The 21,212-nt window shown below is 41.1% G+C and overlaps 1 protein-coding gene across 1 annotated transcript; it reads right to left on the bottom strand.

Moving 5' to 3' along the window:
* Positions 1-8,292: 8,292 nt before the first annotated feature.
* On the bottom strand, positions 8,293-10,653 carry LOC124182871 (forkhead box protein D1-like). The gene has a single exon (XM_046570638.1). The coding sequence runs from the start codon at positions 9,718-9,720 to the stop codon at positions 8,431-8,433; it is 1,290 nt and encodes a 429-aa protein (XP_046426594.1). The 5' UTR covers positions 9,721-10,653; the 3' UTR covers positions 8,293-8,430.
* Positions 10,654-21,212: the final 10,559 nt, after the last annotated feature.

Below are 21,212 nucleotides of genomic sequence, written 5' to 3'. Positions count from 1 at the left end.
CTTTTTTTTTTTTTTTTTAGTTTTTCGTATACTTTTTTTCTCCTTTGTTCCCGAACCTGCGACGGCAAAGTGGTTTCAAAAGTAAAGAATACGCGATACGCGAACCGAAAACGTGTTTTGTGGATTTTTGTTATTCGCTTTTATTTTTTTTTTTTTTTTTGTTCGTTTTTCTGTTTTATTCTCTTAGTGAAACGGGTATCGTTGTAACAGCGATTTAAGTATTGTTTGTAATGAAATGAACGTGAGCTACGCTGTCTGATTATGATTATCATTGCTGTAGCTTTTTGATTTTTGCAATGTCAATTCGGTTTGGTCGTAACATCAATTTATTGTTGCATCAAAATCGGACTATTGTAACAGTTGTGATGATATCCGTGTAGTAGGAACCGAAATATAATGTGAAAGAATAGTAACAAGCACTAGATTTTCTCCTCACAGGTATAATATAAGGCTGATTTTTGTTTTCTCCTCAGAGCTATTTTTTACATTTTTTTGGTCACGGTGAAAAAAAAAAAAAATTGAGGAAATTGTTGCGAGGTTTTTACAGTATCCACTGGAAATTTTTTTCTCGCTGTACCGTTTAATTTTTCTGTTGTCCTTTTTTTTCAAATGAAGAATATATAAGGACGCAAGATTAACGCGTTTTGTATTTACGAGGGTTGAGAAGCGGCGTGGGAGTGTAAAATAACTCGACTTTTTATATTTCCTACAACCAACGAGACCATTTTACGATTTTACCAACGTTTTTAAATCGTACCCTCAACTTCCGAAAACATCTTTACTTAGTAATAATAGACTACACTGAGAAAAATTTCACTTGTTACAGTAACTAGAAAAATTGAGTTAAACAGGTATCGTTAAAAAAAAAACCTTTGAATATTGTTGGGATTACGAAAAACGAGGTACGCGTAACGATCCTTTTTTGCTAATCGCGTTTGACTTTTGAACTCCAGGATTATGAGAACCTTATTCTCTATTCTACTACGCATAATATTCGGATCACTAAAATTCGAAATACACCGTAAAAGTGATTGTTACTGTTTTCTCCGAAGCGTGCGTTCCATCAAACGAATAATCTCAAGTCGCATATCGCGCGAAAAATGTTCGACGTTTAATTTCCCACAACATCTCTAATCCGGAGGGATTTGATAATTCTTTTTTCTCAATCACGCGTCAGAGATGTCGCAGACCAACGTATGACGGGAATAAATCTTCAAACGCGTATCCTGCCGAAAGAGAGAAAGAGAAGAGGAGAGCGAGAGAGAGAAAGGAGAGGGAACGGAGCGTAAAGGACGAAGAGAGAAAGGCATCGGCATCGGGATCGGCGGCTGCAGAGGCTGGCCGTGATATCTTAGCCACCACAAAGCAGTGATAACATTTTCCCTCTCGGAGGGCAGCCTAGCAACCCTTGGGTTGGCTCAGGGTCGATATCTGCCGAACGAGGAATGTTGCCAGGACGACGGAGGCCACACCCACGGGAACATGGCCGCCTGAGGGTGAGGGTGAAAAACCCGAGCTGAGTGAACAACGACGAAAAGTACCCGTGCCATGCCGAGTTAGTGAATTATCATAATATTGGTCATTGCTTCGGATCGAGCGAAGTAGCCGTCATCACCGTCTACGTGGTTGGATACCAAGGAAGAGCCAGAGCCGCTCCTTTCACCCGCGCCGTAGGCGCTGCTGGGTAATATTGCATACCCGAATCGCATTTTGCATTCCAAGTTTTAAACGTCCTCGAAGTAGCCGGTTGAACGAGGTTTTTGAATGAATTTTTCTGTCCAACTCATCGCTATGGAAGAAAAAGACAAATGAAATAAGATCTTCTAGAACACTGAGTGAAATTTTTAGTTACGGTTACCGCTCAGTCCTTGACTATTTTCATTTTTTAACACGATCGAAAAATGTAGTTCTAGGTAGAAAATGAAAATTGGTTTTCTAGCCGTTGCTACTGTTGCTACATTTTCTTGCAAGAATAAATTGACGTTAAAGCCTTGTTCAACTAAAAAAGTAGATCAAACCTCGCAAACTGATTTTGCGTTGCAATTAGCAAAAAAGGATCGACGATAGCGCAGACGAATTGGCTGATTGGATTTTTCATTCTCGTCAAATTATTGCACTAAAAATTTTTCAAATTAAGATGGGTTCGAAATTTGTAAAGAGCATTTGATACTTTCAAAAACAGGGAATCCTGTTCTACGAATATTTGAATGCACAGAAAGTCTATTTTCCAAACAAGTAAAAACGTAGAAACGATTATTCATGCTTTGGTTAAATTCTATACTTGATTCTGACGAATTTATTTAAAATTCCAGTGCAAAGACGGACCAAGAGTCGATATGGAAGAGGAATATTTCCACTCGTGTCGATTAAATTTATCCAGGCTGCAAAGAGTCGGTGCAATAATGACTCGAAGAGCGAAAAACGGACTAGCGAAGCTCGGCTCGAGCGAGTTGACAACGAGTATCGAAATTCGATAAAAACACAGATTGCTTTTCCCGCGGTTTTCCACATCTGCGAAATTTTCATCCGTCGTATCCTCGAGCTTTCAGGGGTTTTATTTTCTCCCATCCCTTATCTCGCGCCCCTGACTGAAGAATCGAATCGATTTGTTAACCGATCCCTTCGCCCCGCAACTACACAGGCTACACTGTATACCCTCCCTTTCATTCAAACTAACTTCTTTCATTTGTTTCTCACGGACTTTGTCCCGTCTGAAGCATCCGGGCTTTTCAGAGACCGAGAAAAGACTTAATTAATGGAGGAAATCGCCTTTCTCATTCCTTTCAAGACCGACGATTCTCGCTCAGTCGTCTCCGCGGGACCAGATGTCTTTTCTGGATATTCAATTTATCCAACAGGAGCGAAAAAAGTTGAAAAGAAAAACAATTGAAAAAGAAAACACTCTGTCAAGCCCGTAGAACTTTTGTGCGACATATTTTTGTCACAAAATTACTCTTTCAACGTCTGAAATTGATTCGATTATAGTTTTGTCTTTGTTCAAAAAAAATTTCCTCAATTGTCCGAACTTTGTAACGGTACCCTGATTTTTTGAAGATTTTTTATTCAACTGGTTTATGGTTTATAAATATTGAGAGTGATTTTGACGAGGAAGTTTTTTAAAATTTTTCAAAAATGGACGTTGGTCGGGTTTGCACGGAATTTTCCGTACGAATAAAAATTACTTGTAGAAGCTTCAGATAAATTCTAGCAATTTTCATCGCCTTTCGTTCTTCGATCAAAGTTCCGACCGTCATCGCAACGCGACTGTATATTTATTTTTTCCCATTTGGCAAGTTTAGCACATCGCTTTTATTCCATTGACAAAGGTCGAAAGTTTTAAAAATTTCTCGACAATAATCGGATAACCGGACTTGATTACTCCGGGCAAAAATACAGCAAGAAAAAAATTCCGGGACATTTGCACCCGAGAAAAAAATTGCACCCTTGGAAAATAATTATTTTCAAAACATGACGGGAGAGGAAATCTTCTCGCTAAATAATTACTTCGCAAAGTTTGAATGAAAAATTTGAACGATTTATTAATTTAATAAATAATTTCTCCAACTGCAGCATATTCCGATGATAAAGTCTCACGTTGTTGAAAAATTAATCAAATTAAATCGAAATCGATGATCGAATTTGCGATTTTCACGATCCAATGAAAATCAGGTTCAAAATACAAAATTCCAAGGTAATAATTTCTCGAGATATTTATTTATCAATTTCCGTTTATTTTTTTTATTTTTTTTCAATTCTCCGAGTTCTCGACTCGCCGTCCAAAATCGAATCTCTCCGAGTATCCTCGGCTGGTCTGTCCGATTTCAAGGGATCGCCGTTAATTCCAGCCTCTCGGAGTGTGCGGATGCGGAGTTAAGAGAGGCGTGTTAGCAATTCTGAACGATCCTCCCGACTGTGTGCCCACGGTGTGTATAACGCCGGTTCAAAGCGGTGCTAATATCTAATATTGGAAGCTCGAGCCACCGACCGATCCTCGACGTCGTCCTGTCGCGTGCCCGACACGTGGCCCCAAGTGTTTGTGTCGGTTTGTGCCGACGCCCCTTCTTCGCCCCTGCAGGTATACGTTTATTGTACGGCGTTGTGCTTTCGCCTCTGTAGCTCGTCATCCGATAGGCCTGATTCGGGATTTCGCATGAGAAATGAAGAGAAAAAGAAGAATAACAAAAAAACGGAGGAAAAAACCATCGACTCAAATTAGGAAAGACAAAATGAATCTATGAAATAAAATTGCTGGGCTATCGAATCGATGTAACATGTCTACTGTGACGTTTCCACAACGATTGAACGATGCAAAGTAAAGTAGAGCGATAATAATAACGATGGAAAAATTTTTAGATACAGATTATTCGTTCGTTTATGTCGTTATTGACGAGTCGTACGATAAAGTTTATTGTAATACGTGGAAATGAATCCTCAGAAACTCGTTGCAAACCAATAAAACTTGGATCGATAGTTTCGAGTTGAACAAGAATAGACAGCGCAAAGTGTATAAGATGAAATTAGGATTCAATTAAAAACAAGGCCTGAAATTGAAAAAGGAAAAATTAAAGACTTAATATCGGACTGCGATTGTAAAGATTTCATTTAATCACCTGATTTTCAGTTTGGCATTTTAAGTATCGTCGTGAATTTTTTTATCGGTTTGTTTCCTGATCAGGATCAACTTCGTCAAACACGCTTCGTGTAATTTACTTTGGACAAATTTAAAATCGACTTCTCGTCTTCTTCGCGACTGTTCTAGGTCTACACTGAGAGATATTTTTAGTTCCTTAACTATTTTCATCTTTTACCAAAATGGAAAAATATAGTTCCAGGTAGAAAATGAAAATTAGTTATCCAGCTGTTAACAGAAAGTCTAGTATCCGTTACCATTCTTTCTCGTTACGAGATTAGCCGCAAGCTCGAAAAGCTCGATGATTCGGTGAGGATTTTTTCAAAGATCGTATCGACAAACTTGGCGGCAAATCGAGTCGGTTTTTCACGCGGATCTCATTAGCCTTGCGTTCTTCGAAAACGGTGAGAGAGAAAATTGGTAGGCGGGACAAAAACGAGTGGATTTTCATTGCGCTTTAATCCCCCTCGAGATTCAACCGGCAATACGAAGGAAGGCAACGCTTTGCTCATATCCCTCGGCTTGGGGTGACAATATTGCATTCCTAGATGATACAGCTCGCGATACGCTGCAATTATCGCTTCAAAGCCTCGTTTGAAAAATCGTAATACATTTCGCTTCGGAGTTTTCCTCGCTTCTTATTGAAACGTTTCTTTTCCCAAGCTCATCCTCGTCTTCTTGTTTGTTTTATTCGTTTTTTCTTGTTTTCTTTACTCGTCAATCCTGGAACTCTTCGTTTGCCGAATGCGCCGATGCCTCGGATTTTTTCGACTCGGTGTGCAGCGATAACGATTAAGTCAGCATTGTATGACTGTATAAACATGCACACGGTTAAGATAAGGTGCAGGGGCAATAAAAGTTGGGCTGGGGATTAAACGCGGGCGCGTAAACGAGATCGTCCGTTGAAATGAAAACATCTCGCTGCAGTTTGTTTCTTTGATTATGATATACTTCCGTCGTTGATGCAACAAACTTATACGACACGTCGTAATTAAGCGGAAATTTTTCTTTCTTTTTTATTTATTTTCTTTTCTCTACGATTTACGTATATAATTAAGAACAAACTTACCGTGAACATTTTTGAACATTACTAAGGATGACCGTAATTTTCTTTTCTTTTTTTTTTTTCCTTCTTCTACTTCTTTCGTTTTTTTTTCTTCTTCCACCGCAGTTTCGGTCGACGAAAACAATATTATTAAATAATTTTAAACCGTATGAAAATAAGTTATGCGCAATATCGGAATGAGATTATCGTTCGTTATGTTACTTTATTCACTTGTAATTATTTATACTTATATACGTGTATATCTACCATTTATCATACGAGCTTATAAGCCTACGTCTAAAAACCTTATACAGGGAACATATTTGGTAGTTGATGTTTTTTGTTTTCTTTCTTGTTTTTTTTTCTTCACATGCTCTCCATATACACATATTATAAATTCTTATATTATACAATATACGAATTATAACCAACGATTTTCAGTGATAAACGATCAAGGATAACTGTATTCAAACTTGTTCATTATATTATAATCTATTTAAATACTTTTTACAATAATCCCCGCTCAAACTTCTCTTATAGGGAAAAGTGCGACTCGAATGAAAAAAAAGAAATAAATAAATACGATCGCGTGCGTGAAAATTGTCAAGTGATCGGCAAATCTGTTCGAGCTATTCCAGCTGAGAATGGTGGGTTGAACAATAAATCGACAGATGGGATCGGCGCGCAAGACTTCCTGCAGTTTACTCTCGACAATGAAAATTTATACGTACAGGGACAAGGTGTACATGCATGTATAGGTATATACGTATACATACACCTATGTATAACAATACTCCCACATTTTCTTTGTTTTTCTCAACTAGCCTGTTCGAATATCTGACCCGAAAAATATGAGGAATATAAGCGAAAAGGCTCGGACTTATAACCGAAATGACGTTAAGAACGAATAATTATTACTAACAATGATTCGAATTGATATAAATTTCGCGAAACAGCTGATGTTTTTATAATACGTTTGTATAAGCGGATTGATGAAAAAGGATGACAAATTGTTTTCGACGATAGGAATAAATAAGCTTAAATATGAAAATCACAAAATTCATTTTAAATTCTTTCACCTGCTATGTATGCAATATCGTTAATTGTTGTATTATTACGTAGTTACGAGAAGGGATTAGGTTAAAATCTACCGCGTTCTTTATACCCTTTAAATACTAACACTGCTAAAATCTACCTCCTCCTCCTCCTCTCCGTGTTACGCACGCACAATCATACACGCAACACACGTATTTACATCCACTCGACGATTCCACTTTGGTCCGTTATGCCCGATATATCAAACAATAAGAGCAGCTCGCTCACCGCCGAAAGGGAATGAGAAAATTGCAGAAAAATCAAGGGCCAGGCAAATATTGACGGAATAAGGGCGATATTTACAAAGCTGGCTATTTCGCTTTACCTACGTATAAATATATCTATATGTATATGTATATGTATATGTATAATACGAACGTATTGTTAATCGTTGGAGAAAAATAAGATAATTTGAAAACTCCAATATATGTATATGTAATATGTAATACGTATATGCACACGCATTGTGATATATTTATATATTACACGTAGGATTCGGTATAATGCTGTATATATATATATATGTATATAAATACATGTTTATACGTAGGGCTGTGAAACTAACTTAAACCGAGAAATTCCGCGGCCAACCGATGATTTTAATAAAACTTGGAATGATGTTACGTATTATTACAGAATTTATTACGTATTACATATTATCTTATTGTTAATCGTGATTTATGTTGTGCGATTTATATAATGTTATACGCATATGTAATTGTAATATCGTCTATTGCACAGTGACACCATCGGGCTATCCTATATATATATATATTATATATTATGTATAATAAACTATAACGTTTTTTTTTGGTTTTAATTTTTGGATTTGTTATTCTTGATTCGTCATCCGCACCTTCTTCGACTTTGTTTGAATTCGTTAAACGCCACGTTATCGCCAAGGATTGCGCAACTGCAGTTTCTTATCTAAAGCTTTCACAGTTTCGTATTCAGTATTACGTACGCCTGAGTATATAACAATTTCTCAATTCTCGCGACGGTCCATCCATTCATCCGTCAACGTATTTTCGACGTTGAAAGATATCATCGAAAAAACTTCCTGGAACGCGGGGTTTTAGAGAAACGAGAAGACAAAAATACGTACATGTGTATACACTGAGAAAAATTTCATTTCTTACGGTAACTAGAAAAATTCGATCAAACGGGCGTCGTTAAAAAAACTGTTTAAATATTGATGAAATTACGAAAAACGAGGTACGCCTAACCATTTTGGTAATTGTAACGCCGAATCTAATTTTTTAGTCAAACAAGGCTTTAACGTCAATTTATCCTTGCGCGAGCATTAAATTTTCGCAACAGTTGCGAGAAAATCTAGCAGCAGTGATCGTAACGAGAAAGAACGGTAACGGATACTAGAATTTCCGGTAAGAGCTAGAAAATTAATTCTCTAAATTTGAAAAAGTTAAAAGATGAAAATAATCAAGAACCGAGCGGTAAACGGTACAAAAAATTTCTCTCGGTGTAATATACATGTAATTGCCCCCCACCCCCCATACCCCCTTGAAAACCGCGACAAGAATTGTCCCGCGAATTTCGTTACAACGATAAAGTGGAGAGTTTGAAAAAAAAAAAATTCGAAGAACCCGTCCGCGCGGAATAAAAGAAAAACTCAATCGAAAGACGAGCGGCATTCGAGGTTCTAACGAACCCGCGAGAATGCCGAAGCCTGACCTGCCCTGCGTATTTTGCACCCGTCGGCGGGCTGCCTAAGGTCCAAAACCCATCCGTTGGACTGTTCGCTCGTCGGCTGATCGCCGATCAGCGCCTCTATGCTGAAGTTTCCCTTCTTCTCCTGAACGACGGCCGGCACCTGAGACATGACGGTCCTCGGCGGCGGGTTGATCTCTCTGATCGGCGGTGCGGAAATCGGCACGGGTTTATAAAGGGGCGCGGGGGGATCGAGGAACCGGAATTTCAGGGCCTCGAGCGCGCCGGGGGCGAATTCGAGGAGCGAGAGTCCCGGTATCGGGGAAAGGTAAGCTGGATAGGGAAGCGCTCCCGGAATATCGGCCGCGGCACAGGCGGCGCCACGTTCGTTGCAAATGGCGAACGCCATCATTGCGCGGTCACGGATGTAGTGCGGCGGCGGCCGTTTGTAGCGCTTCCGGCGTCTGAGAAAGCTCCCGTTGTCGAACATGTCCTCGGCGTCGGGATCCAGGGTCCAGTAGTTTCCCTTCCCGGGGTTTCCCGGCTCCCTCGGTATCTTAAGGAAGCAATCGTTCAGGGAGAGGTTATGTCTGATGGAATTCTGCCAGGCTGGAAATTTCTCTCGGTAATACGGGAACCGGTTTGAAATGAACTCGCATATCCCGCTGAGCGTCAGCTTCTTCTCCGGCGACTGGAGGATCGCCATTGTTATAAGGGCGATGTAGGAGTAGGCCGGTTTTATCATGGGTGACGAGGGGTAGCCCTCCCCCGCGTACGGGGGTGACCCCTGACCCGGTTTCGTCGTCGCCGTTGGCGCGTAAGGCTTCTTCTGGCGGTTTCGATGCCGCGGCGGCGTCCTCGAGGCCTCGTTCTTCCCCTGCGGACTCTGGAGAACCGGATCAACGACGCCGCTCGTACTGCTCTCGGAGTCCTTGTCGCTGCCCTGATCGAGGCGAAGGTTCCATTCCTGCATTCCCGGTATAATTTGCCCGCTTCCCGACAGCCGGCACCCCGAAACGGCCGCCGTTGCGTTCAGCCTTGGCATTTGCTCGTACGGCTTCTTCTGCGAGTTTCGATTGTAACGTGGCGCCGCCGATCGGGAAACCGGCGAAACGGGCGAAACCGACGGAAATACCGCCCCGATTTCACTCTTGGAAAGGCTCGATCCATCCACGATCGCCTCGTTCAAGGACTTGGGACTCTTGTCGACGTTGCATCCTTTGCACATGATGCTGGACAACAAACCGGACTGACCGATGCCGATGCTTTCCGGATTCTGCATTGTATTTTTTTTTTCTATTCCTTTTTCTTCTTACGCTTTTATCAATCTCTCTTATCACCAATCCACGGGTTTCATGAGCGCACTTTTTCGGACGTCATTGCATCTTCCTCTGGCTTCTCATTTGGCGAAGAAGCTTTTTTCACAGCGTACCCGAGCGAATGCATTATATCGTGATCCGACCGTTCCTTGCGACGTCCTGTTTCAACCGTTCATTTTTTATCCACTTTCTCTTTGCCGGTAATCGAAATCAACCTGCCGTAGAAACGTTTTCCCGCATACGGACCAGCGAGCCTTGTTCCGCGCCGTTTGTCCTCGGTGGAACCGTCGTACGAATTTATCTCTGCACCATCGTTGTTGCGTTGATAGTTTGTTTCCACAGCGATAACAATTCTTATGAACTTGTCCTCGGCTTGGCTCGCGCACTCTTTGTTCACGTTCTTGAGAGTTCGAGAGTGCCTTGGCGTTATAATTCAGCTCCGCACCACTCCACCGGTTTTACAATATTCTCATAAACAGATTTTTGTCCGATTAGTCCGAAAGCTCGACTTTCACCACCGACTCTCGCGCGCGACTGTAATACCAAACTTTGTTTCCCTGCTACGAGAATCACCGATGTCGAAGGAGAGGCCAAACGAAAAAAAAAAAGCTCGACTCGACTCTACGTCACGCTGCACGACAATGGAAAAATTCTCCTCAACTGCAACGGAGCCGCGCGTCGTCTTTCCTCTTGCTGATGTGACGTGCGACTGGCCTCGGCAAGGCTTTGCTTTTCGGCTGAGCCACCGGTGTTTTTCCTCCGTTGAGAAACTCGCGAAATCGAATCACATCCCTACCACCTGCACATCGGGGGGTAACCAGGGTTGGCTCCACGAGCACCGTTTACACACGGATAGACACGCCGCCGTGTATGCAAAGGCTGAAACGTGTCCCAGAACTGAGTCCAGCTTTCCTGACCCGTTCTACTCTCTCTCCCTCCCTTTCCCACTCTCCTCTCACCCCCCCCCCCCCCCCCCTCTCTCTCTCTCTCTCTGTGTATCCCGCGGATTGATACCAGAGACCGCCTACTTCACGAGGGGCGGATTCGGAGGGCGGGATATCTGTCATCCCCGTTTAACAGACGAAAGGGGAATTTCTAGAGGGGAGATCGGCGATTCTGCGTTGAGGAGGGATGAAAAGCTCGAGAAACGGTAAGCGCAGGGAGGTCGGGGCGGGAGGGGGGGGGGGAAGGGTGACGAAAGCTCCGCGGGGTAAAGGTTGCGGGGGTAAAATTGTCACACTCTGTGGGTTACCTTCTTTTGATCCTGTTAAATAATAAAACAACCCAATGGTTTTTACACCCCGTATTATACGCGTATAAGTACACTTCAGTGTTTGTCTATACGAATCGTTGCAATGTTCGATGCTCGCGATTTAATTTCACCGTTGCGGTTTCTTCCGGTCATGTGCAATTTATACATGCAGTGTAACGCTTTGTAGGCTGGAATTGTGCTGTCGGTAGTTTGGTATAATAATCGAGTCATACTCGTCGGTGATACGAGAGGATAATTTTTTAAGGTATAGCAAATTATCGCTGAATCCAGTGAGAAGGATAATAATTATCGGACATAGTTTTAGCACGAATCGATCAAGTTTTACTTTAACAAGATCGACGTACAATTTTACCATGCATGATATATCCCTCGAGTGAAATAATTATTCTAAGAATATCACTCGATTCTTACGTTGTCTTGTCAAAGATACATCGAACTGTTCATCCGTTAGATATTTGTTAAAACGAATGTTCATATATGCAATCGTATCGGGAGGTGGGAACAATTTCAAACAATTATTCAACATAGTGAGAAAAGACGTAAGTTAAAAGCACGTTATATATATATTATGTAGTTTATAATTTAAATAGTATCAAAATTAAAATTTCAATTATTTTATGTCGACTAAACAAGATTCCAGAATTCCACCCCGTGAATAATTTGAAACCTGTACATTATCCGCTACAGCTTCAGGATCTTCGTCCCAAAATCGTTACACCGATCATCGAGTCGAACAATTCGTGAATCCCTCCCTTTCTCTCACTGTTCTCTCTTTGCGTGTATAATACATACACACATTTCAATTTCACACGCTTTTGTACATATTCATATTAATTTTCATCAACTATCTCTCGCCGTAACTTTTACACGTTCGAAATTTGATTTTCTTTCTCCGATTTGTCCCTAATCGTTACAATTTTTTTCAATTTCTCACAACATTACACCGTTACTTATATCTCGTTCCTTCCGCACCCCTTTACTCAACGTCAAACGAGTAAAACTAGATCCATCGATTAATCCCTTCCTTTGGTTTCGATAAACCAAAAGCAGAATTTGAAACCCGAGAGCCGTGCGCGGAGCAAATGGAATTCGCAGCGCCTCCATCCTCGGCGTCAGGAGCATATCAGCAGCGGCAGGATCGTCGGAGGGTCGGCGTTACAAAGGGGGATGACAGGGGGTGAGGACGGGACCAGAGAAGCCGGGATTGGCTCGCGGATCGGAAGCTCGTATCTGCCTCTGTAAACGAGGCATGGTGCCGCTGCAGGTATTTGATCGTTGCACGGAAGCTACGAGTCAGAGGGAATGCGGCGGCCCTGAACAGAGCGAATATTATGTTTACTTGGGCTCGGTACCTACGGGACAGACGCGAGGGACGGGACACGCCGTGCAAATAATCCCGTATTATTGCACTCACCCGGGGCTGCTCACCCCGGTTCAACCCTGCGACTCGCGCCGCACGCGCATCGCGGTTGCAACTACAACGATTCGGGTAATTTCGCTCGATTTTGCGTGATTCTCTCGGCAGCTGAATGCCGAAATGCCGCCTCCGACTTGAGTGCAAAATTTTCGTCAAACACTGAGAATAATTTCATTTGTTACGGTAACGAGAAAAATTCAGTTAAGCTGGTATCGTTGGAAAAAACTGTTTCAATATTGTTGGAATTGCGAAAAACGAGGTACGCCTGACGGTTTTGGTAATTGTAACGCCAAATCTACCTCTTTAGTTAAACAAGGCTTTAACGACAATTTATAAAATATTAGATAGAACGGTAACGGATACTAGACTTTCCGGTAACGACTAGAAAACTAATTTTCATCTTCTACCTGGAAGTATATTTTCCGATTGTGGTAAAAAATTAAAATAGTTAAGGACTGCGCGGTAACCGGAATTAAAAATTTCTCTCATTGTCAGTGAAGTCAGCCGTAAAATCGATCCCGAGTACTTATCAATTAAACACAATTTATCTCAACATTTACAACGTTTTTCGTACGGGATGGTGGGATGCGAAGGACGAAGTCGTGCCAACCATTCGTTGATAGTATAAAAATAATCATTACAGAATTTAAATCGTATACCTTGTAAAGATTATAATTTTTAAAGAAAATTTATTTTATAATTTATAAAGTTGACGTTGTGTGTTGATTTTGAGAATTTTATCGTTTACTCGCGTTACTTTTAGACGTACAAACCAAAGCCAAAATTCCATCGCCAAATATCTGATCGAAACTTCCAACTGTCAGCACAGACGAAATAATCCTGGAGTACGACGTCGTACTTGCGTAAGGATTCGTTGTTTACTCTGCCAGCATTGAGTCGAACTGTTTATCTCGATTCGGATCGCCCGGCGATACGTCAACTTAAACGACAGACTAGAAATGTTTGCTATTGTGTGCAAAAAGCTGCTACTATCATAGGACCGCATCGAGTGTGTCTGAAGTTTGTTCGCAAGTTTGCCTCGATCATGGGATCTGAAATACAAAGTCTGCTTCGGTTATCGAGCGAGTTAATTTAACCCTGGTTCAGTTAACCTCAGTACCGACTTTCACGTACAATTTCAAAGTCGGCGTGCTTGAAGCAGGGTTGTTTGTTAAAGTGAAACGAAGAATGGTTGAAAAACTTTGGGGAGGGTCTCGGAGACCCCGTGCGTGTATCGCATATTGTTTTACTTTCTTTGCTTCAAGAATTTCTCCCACATCCTCCACCGTTTTTTCTTTTTTTTTGCTAAAACTGAGATTGGAGTCTATTTCTGAATCGTTAATTTTTTTTTCTCAAAATTTTCTTCAAGTCGTAACTGTGCACAACGTAACGTTGCGTAGAGTAATCAACGTTCAGGTGTAAGTGACTAAGTTTAAGAATAGTTAGCCAGCTAACACAAGACTAAAGTCTGTCTATCGGACGTCTTACGAATGTCATAAGACGCGACTTTGGATTCCTAAAAGCGAACAAGATTCTTCCCAAAGTACGGCGAAGAGTTTTTTACGCGGTTCTCTCGAAGCTTTAGAAATTTTCTCTTAATTGAAGCGAGCCGTAGGCGAATCTGACTGAAATTGCAATCTGAGCGTTCGAGAAAATTTTTACCACGATTCGATATCGCCGTTTTGCAACGATCCAATCCTGTTTGATCGAGGGATGAAAATGTATTATACATACATGGTGCATGTATTCTGTATTTCTCGTCTTTCTCGCTGAGGTATTTCTAATAACAGCAAACATCTCGTTTCCGCTTTTAACTCCCCTCACTTTCGCCCGAGAAATCCTCCGGCTACGTAAAATCGCGATTCAAACCCCTGCGTTGTGCAATCTGTTTGCGAATAAAAAAGAAATTTAACTTCTCAAGTCAATGGTATTAAAAAACGTTTTCCGATGTACAAAGAAATCTTCGAGCCTCGGTAGGAAGTGTAAAATGAATTTCAAAATTCGCCAAAAATTACAAACTACAAGACTTAGTTTCTTAGGCAAAAAACTGGAACGGAAATGCCTTGACTAGGGTAGATAAAAGCTTCGTTTTATTTCCCACCATTTGTACTTATTTTTACGAGGAATGGATTTTGTTACAAAAATGTGTAAAAAAAAAGGTGACAATTTTTTTTTTATTCTTCTTTCAACCCAATTGGGCCTTTTCGAAATACGAAACACCGGCTGTTCAACCGGGTTCTAACAGCGTTGAAAACTTTCAAGCGACGCGACACCGCACAAAGGGCCCGTTTTTAATATAAGCTTCGGCTCCTTCGAAGCTTGCGGATGATGCAGCCCTCAAAGCAGTTTAATATAAATATTTTCAGAGCTTTCAGAGCATTGTCTCGCGCTTTTTATTCCAGCGCAGAGGTACGTTTCTGCGTTACCGAACGGGCCGATTATCCCTCGATCCCTCGTCTTTGGCGATGGGAAGGGTGGGAGGGGCGGGAAGGGGAAAATAAAGAGGGGAGGAAGAGGTGAAACGCCCGTTTTACCCCAACTCGCGTATTATAACCTGAGTAAGTAAATATCGCGATGCGAAAGTCACTTCGATCTTCAGTTTTTGCCGCTGATGTTTCTTCGCCGGATTCCAAATTCCGCGAGTTCCTCAACTCTGCTCAATTTCATAAACCTGCAGGCTAGATTCGTACCACCCTTAATATTATTTCGTACGCTATAATTTTGTAATTTTTATTTTCAACTGAACCCGAGCGATACTTTTGGCTTTTTGAAAATCGTTTGGCAGTTTTGTTTTCCGGTAAATTAATTCTTTTACGCAAATTTTAGGCCCACTTGAGCAGATTCAAAATTGTTGAAATCTGGTAGATTCGTTTTCCGTCAATTTCAATCTACGATAGTTTTTACTGTCCTTTATTTAAGATACTATTTTTTTGAAATTTACTGAAACACTTTTTTCATTGGGTTCGTGTCGTTGAATATTCCACTTTACAATCTCGTACTGAGATCGATTACGATAACAAAAAATTGCGATACCGAATTAGATGCTAAGCAATAATTCGTCATGCAGTAAAATCTAACGAATCTTCAAGACATCCGGAGCGATTCTAATCGAAGCATCGATATCCAAGCCTTTCTTTATAACTCCAGTATTTTCTATTCATCTATTTTTGTATATCGTGAGATTTTTGTGATTTCCAAACATAATAATTGAATAAATACCAAATCTACTAGCGTCCTGTAATAAAATTAATAAAATGTATTTACCAATTTTTTGTCAACGAACCCGCTTAAAAGGAACGGAATTCTGATCGATAAAAATTGAACGAACGGTAGAATTTTGGCATTGAACTTTAAAAGACGGACCCACATCGAATCTCTCTTAAAATTTCGAGCGCCTGATACTCGACGTAATCTTTGACACGCTTGTTAAACTTTGGACCGCGTTAAAAAATCGGGTCAGCGGTATTAAACGCGCGATGCTTTTCGACTATGCCGTGAATATTTTTACCCCGCCCAGTCCATGGTCGCTGATTACACTCGCGCGCGGTTTGCACTTTGAACGTGTCGAAAGTCTTGAAATTTCATCACCTGACTAACAATTACCGGTTTGAAGTGTGCACCGCCACGTGTATAATGGCGTGTTTGAAGGGGGTTAGGGGTGGTAAAAAGGTGCAGGGTGTACCACAAGAGGCGTGTTATAGAAGCGAGAGCATGAAGCGGGACGTTTATCAATATTCCATAAGCTTAGTAAAAACCGTCGAGTGTTTGATGCCTCCTATAGTTTCTTCTCGCGTTAGCAATCCAGCGAGCGCCTCCCTTGGACGAGGGGCCGAATTTGCATCGCATTGAATTTCAAATCAGCCGATCGTCGAGGGTTGCGGGAACGAAACTTCGAGTGTTACTCAGGAGGAAATGAAATTATTAATATAATCTCGCCGCATGCCCCAAAGGCTGCTGCGTGGCAATTCCGAAAAGTAAAGGGCTCGGGCTAAATTAACGCCGCTCCGAACAGGCTCGTTTTAATGGAGAAAAAAATTAAAAAAAAAAAAAAAAAAAAGAAAAATCAAAGCTCAACTTTGACTCGGGGACAAATATTTATTGTTTCACGACGACGGCCGAGTGACGGCTGAAGATTCGCAGGGGATGAAAAGAGCTGAACGTCGAATTTATACTTACACCGATGTATAAGATCTGCAGCTAGCGTGTTCGTCGGCAAAGTAGGGATGAAAAAGCTCCTAAGGAATAGCAAAGGAGGCTTTATACCCTGTATTAAAACGTTACGTACGCTACATGTATATAAACGTTACCGTGCAGCTTTTCGAAAAGGTGCAAAGCCGACAGTATTCTTTGTGTCGGGCACGCAAAGACCACTTCACACTCCTTTGCCCACTCCCGGTTCTTTGCTTCTTAAAGTCCCACCCCCACCCCCACCCCCCCTCCCACGTCCTCGTTTTCCTCTTACAATTTTCTCTCCCTCCCCCCTTCAGTTCCACAGCGGCAAAAACTTACGCCACGCGTTCGTCTTTCTTCTCTTCCTCGCCCGGCAACCATACTCGAGGGTTCCCTTTGAGTCGGGATATTTACCAACATCCAAAATGGCGGAATAATCTTCGACGAGCCGCTGCGAAGTGGAAGAGAAATAGTCGACAGCGCGCTAAGACTTTTTTTACACTTCGAACTTATCGCCAGGTGCAATCGTCCTGAATTCAAAAATCTCTCGCACTTTTTGCCACGCCTCGGTTCGGTCGAGAGCTTGAACAATATATTCGTTATTGCTAAAAGATTATTCCTCAGTCTCGACTAGCTTCCATTGCAGAATTTTCCCGCACGCCTTTGAGTTTTCCAGAAATTGAATTTTGCAAATTCTCGCCTTAGTATCGCGCTTTAATTAATAGCAGTATTCAATTTCCTGACCATTCAATCACCTTCATCCTTGTTTTAAATTTCGAAACCCGCGATGAAATTGTAGCAAAACGTTCTCAACGTACATTCGATCGCAACATCGGCTCAACATCTCGCCGGGCTTTCGAAGTAGATGAAGAAGTTCAGCCGGTAATAATTGTTTCGAACCAGTGAAGTGTGGCGGGCCGAGAACAACCAGGCAACTTGTATTGTGCGTCTGGCCCGCATGTCCACGTACGAAAAGTACTCAAGGCTCGTACTGCAGTGGCATTGTGTTGCGGAAGGAGCGAAGGGCGAGCATGTAAAAGTACTCGCGGGCCAAGAGAGAGAGAGAGAGAGAGAGAGGGCGAAAAGCACGCAGGGGATGACTAAATGAACCACCACCGCCACCGCCGCACTCGACTGGCAAATGCAACTGGCTGAAAGGCAACGAGAAATGTTTATAATTGGGATTGTTTCGCCGTGCTTATAGCTCGCTGACGGCGTCGAGGTTGCCGTTTGACATCACTCCGTGGCCACCAGGGTTACGCCAATACCATCCATGGCTTCAATCCCCGGCTACCGCGGTGTTTTTTCCTCCCCGCCCCGAACTCAGCACCCTTGACGACGTCTGAGCTGGGAAAAACGTGTAAATCGAGCTTTTCTTACATATGCTCGATAGCTTTATGGAGGATGGCCACGACTTTATCGACGACGGTTGATCGGACTTGTCGCAATATTTATTTATCCCAAGACCATTCGATCGATGGAGAAAAATTGTACCGCGACGGTGATGTAACCGTGAAAATTGAAAACTCTATCGTCACTCGTAATTGTAACAGTTGGTATTTTGAACCGAGCTTTTGCTTCATTCCGAATCGCGAAGAGCTTGATTCTCGAAAACTATATTTTCTTGCAACCGTTGCAAAAATTTAACGCTCGTGCAAGAATAAATCGACGTTAAAGCCTTGTTTAACTAAGAAGGTAGAGCAAAGCGATCAAACTGATTTTGCGTTGCAATTACAAAAAAAGGATCGACGATAGCGCAAAATTTTTACACGTACCCCGTTTTTCCTAATTCCAACAATATTCAAACAGTTTCTTTTAACGATACCAGTTTCACTCAATTTTTCCAGTCACTGTAACAAACGAAATTTTTATCAGTGTATTGCAAAATTTAACGTGGAGCAAGAAAATGGTCTCGTAAAAGTCCACACCGGTCAATTTTAAAACTGTCATTTCCAATCCAACTTCAGTACTTGAAAAACGAATAAAGTTGAAAAACTTGACGCTTAAGATCTAATTTCACAAACAAACTTTGCCCAAAAAATTATAATATCTATACCCGTTACTTGGACGAATTTTATATTTCAAAGGACTTTTCGGTGAAAGCTCCGTCTATGGAAAGTCTAGCGAGCTTTTCGTTGCAAGCTTACGACAGCAACGAGTTATTATTTCGAGAATTCTCCTCACTCGTCTTACCCGCAGTCGAGTTGTCGCAAAGTCCGCGACTCTGCCAGCCGGGGAATAAATCGACAAAGGGCGAATCGGGTGTGCGAAGGCTTTCGCGTAATTCGCTCCTTTTCCGGGCGGAGCTTTCTCCCGGTTTTCCTCGCCCCTCGCCGAGGCTTACGGGCACTCGATATATCGCGGGGATCACTCGCCCCCCTCGCAATGAGCGGCACAATAAAAGAGCATTAGTTGGCGGCTTTGTCGCGATTCGTCGTTCACAATGGACGGATCGCGCTCTCTCCGCACCGGCAAAACCACTTCACGCGGATACGCCGCACAAGCACCCGGTAAACAAGAAGACAAAGCCGAATTTTCCTCGCCTCTTCTCTCCTGAACTCTGATGCCACCCCCGCACTCGTTCCCCCCTCTTATTTAATCCAGATTTCTCTTAACTTCGCCATCGACTCGACCCAATACTTGTCGGACCTTCGACCGTTTTCACGATCATTCGCCAAATGGTTTCGTGACTTTTGCCTCCAGCAATTGAAAATAGTCTGCTGTATCAGATTTATAGTGACGTTACCTCAACTATTTTCATTTATTAACAATAATTTTTCAATTGAATTCACCGTAACACCATCAGAACACCATTTTTTATAGTAATTAGAAAAATTCAGTAAAACAGGTATCGTTAAAAAAAAACTGTTTGAATATCGTTGGAATTACAAAAAACGAGGTTTTTTGGTAATTGCAACGCAAAATCAGTTTCTGAGGTTTATTCTACTTTTTTATTCAAGCAAGACTTTAACGTCAATTTATTGCAACACAAGCATTAAATTTTTGCAACAGTTGCAAGAAAATCTAGCAACAGTGATCGTAATGAGAAAGAATAGTAACGGATACCAGACTTTCCGGTAACGGCTAGAAAACTAATTTTCGTTTTCTACCTAGAACTATATTTTTCGATTGTGGTTAAAAAATGAAAATAGTTAAGGACTATGCATGCTTTCGGCTCACAAAACTTTTCGATAAGCTCAAATAAAAATGAATTTTTTCCCTTGTCAACCAAAATTTTTATTCACGTAATAAATTCAATAAATTTCATCACATACAATGTTCTTTATTCCGGTATTAAAGTATCATACTTATATTATTACCTCGACCACGTGAGACAAGATTGAACAAATTAACAATAAATTCATGCAGATTTGGGCGAAGAAATGCGTGAAAATACATTAAGCATTCTTTTACCAACCGGTGGACCCATTTCATTTTCCTTTTAATTCAACAGTGTTGTTTTTTAAACGAACTCTGGAGAATCGTTGTACATTTTGCGGATACGTTTTATTTATTTATTTATTTTTTTTTTCAAACAAATTGCACAGGATTCGCGCGGGTCGATTTTAATGCCTGCACAGCTATCCGGAGAAAAGTTAACAAATAAATTATTGCATGAACCCATAAGTCGTTAATGTGATTTCAATAATACCTACATCAGTGAAACGTTCTTACAATCATATCAATGAATGTACACAGTACAATATATTGACATAAAAATATGTTATTCCCTTCAGCGTATTTCTACATTTGATTGGTTATTGATCCGTGTATATGTGAAAAAATGTACGCGTACAGACTGATAATTGGAATGATGTCTTTCGCATCGTCAATTAATTTATAATAAAAGCAATGCCAAAGAGTCCGAAACTATTCCACAATCAACAAAATTATAACAACGATCAATAAGTCTGACTCGTAATTCGGGGATGTATATTTATTATTATTTCGCGACGATCTACGTGCGTGACATTTTGCCAATTGCAAATTCCCTGCATCGCGTCAATCAGTTACACGCGTATAAACAGACATTGTATACTTGTAAAGGGGTCGTTCGACAAATACGTTCGCCTTTGGGGTCGTGAATGGTTCGAATTTTGGATTTTGCAATACCTCAAGTACGTTTCTTTGTGAAAAATCTTAAATACAGATCGAATTTTGAATTGAGATTTGTGACGTATTATTTTCGGGGGCCCGGCCGAACGAACCTTATTACATGGAGTATGTATGGTATGTGATCGTTCAAAAAAACGAACGTATTTGTCGACCGCCCCTAAATCGTTTAAATTTACGACAATGCGGCGTAATTTTTTCCTCTCCGCGTCGTACATTATGCACGTATGTATTAATGTGTATATTTTATAAAATCTTCAACACACCGTTACACGTATTATATACACAAAGTATTTACTTATTTGTCTCTTTCTTTTTTTTTTTTTTTTTGTAGATAAATTTAGGCAATAAATATACACATATATGTATTTGTACAAACATATGTATATGATTTGTAGCGATTGAGAGATATGGGAATATTGAATTTCGACGTATAATTTTTAGGGTACATTTACAGATATATTATATGTTTATATATTATG

The sequence above is a fragment of the Neodiprion fabricii genome, chromosome 5 (assembly GCF_021155785.1).
Source record: "Neodiprion fabricii isolate iyNeoFabr1 chromosome 5, iyNeoFabr1.1, whole genome shotgun sequence".
Classification (NCBI taxonomy): Eukaryota; Metazoa; Arthropoda; class Insecta; order Hymenoptera; family Diprionidae; genus Neodiprion; species Neodiprion fabricii.
Note: the sequence above shows the minus strand (reverse complement) of the source record. Positions and strands in the feature narration are given on the sequence as shown.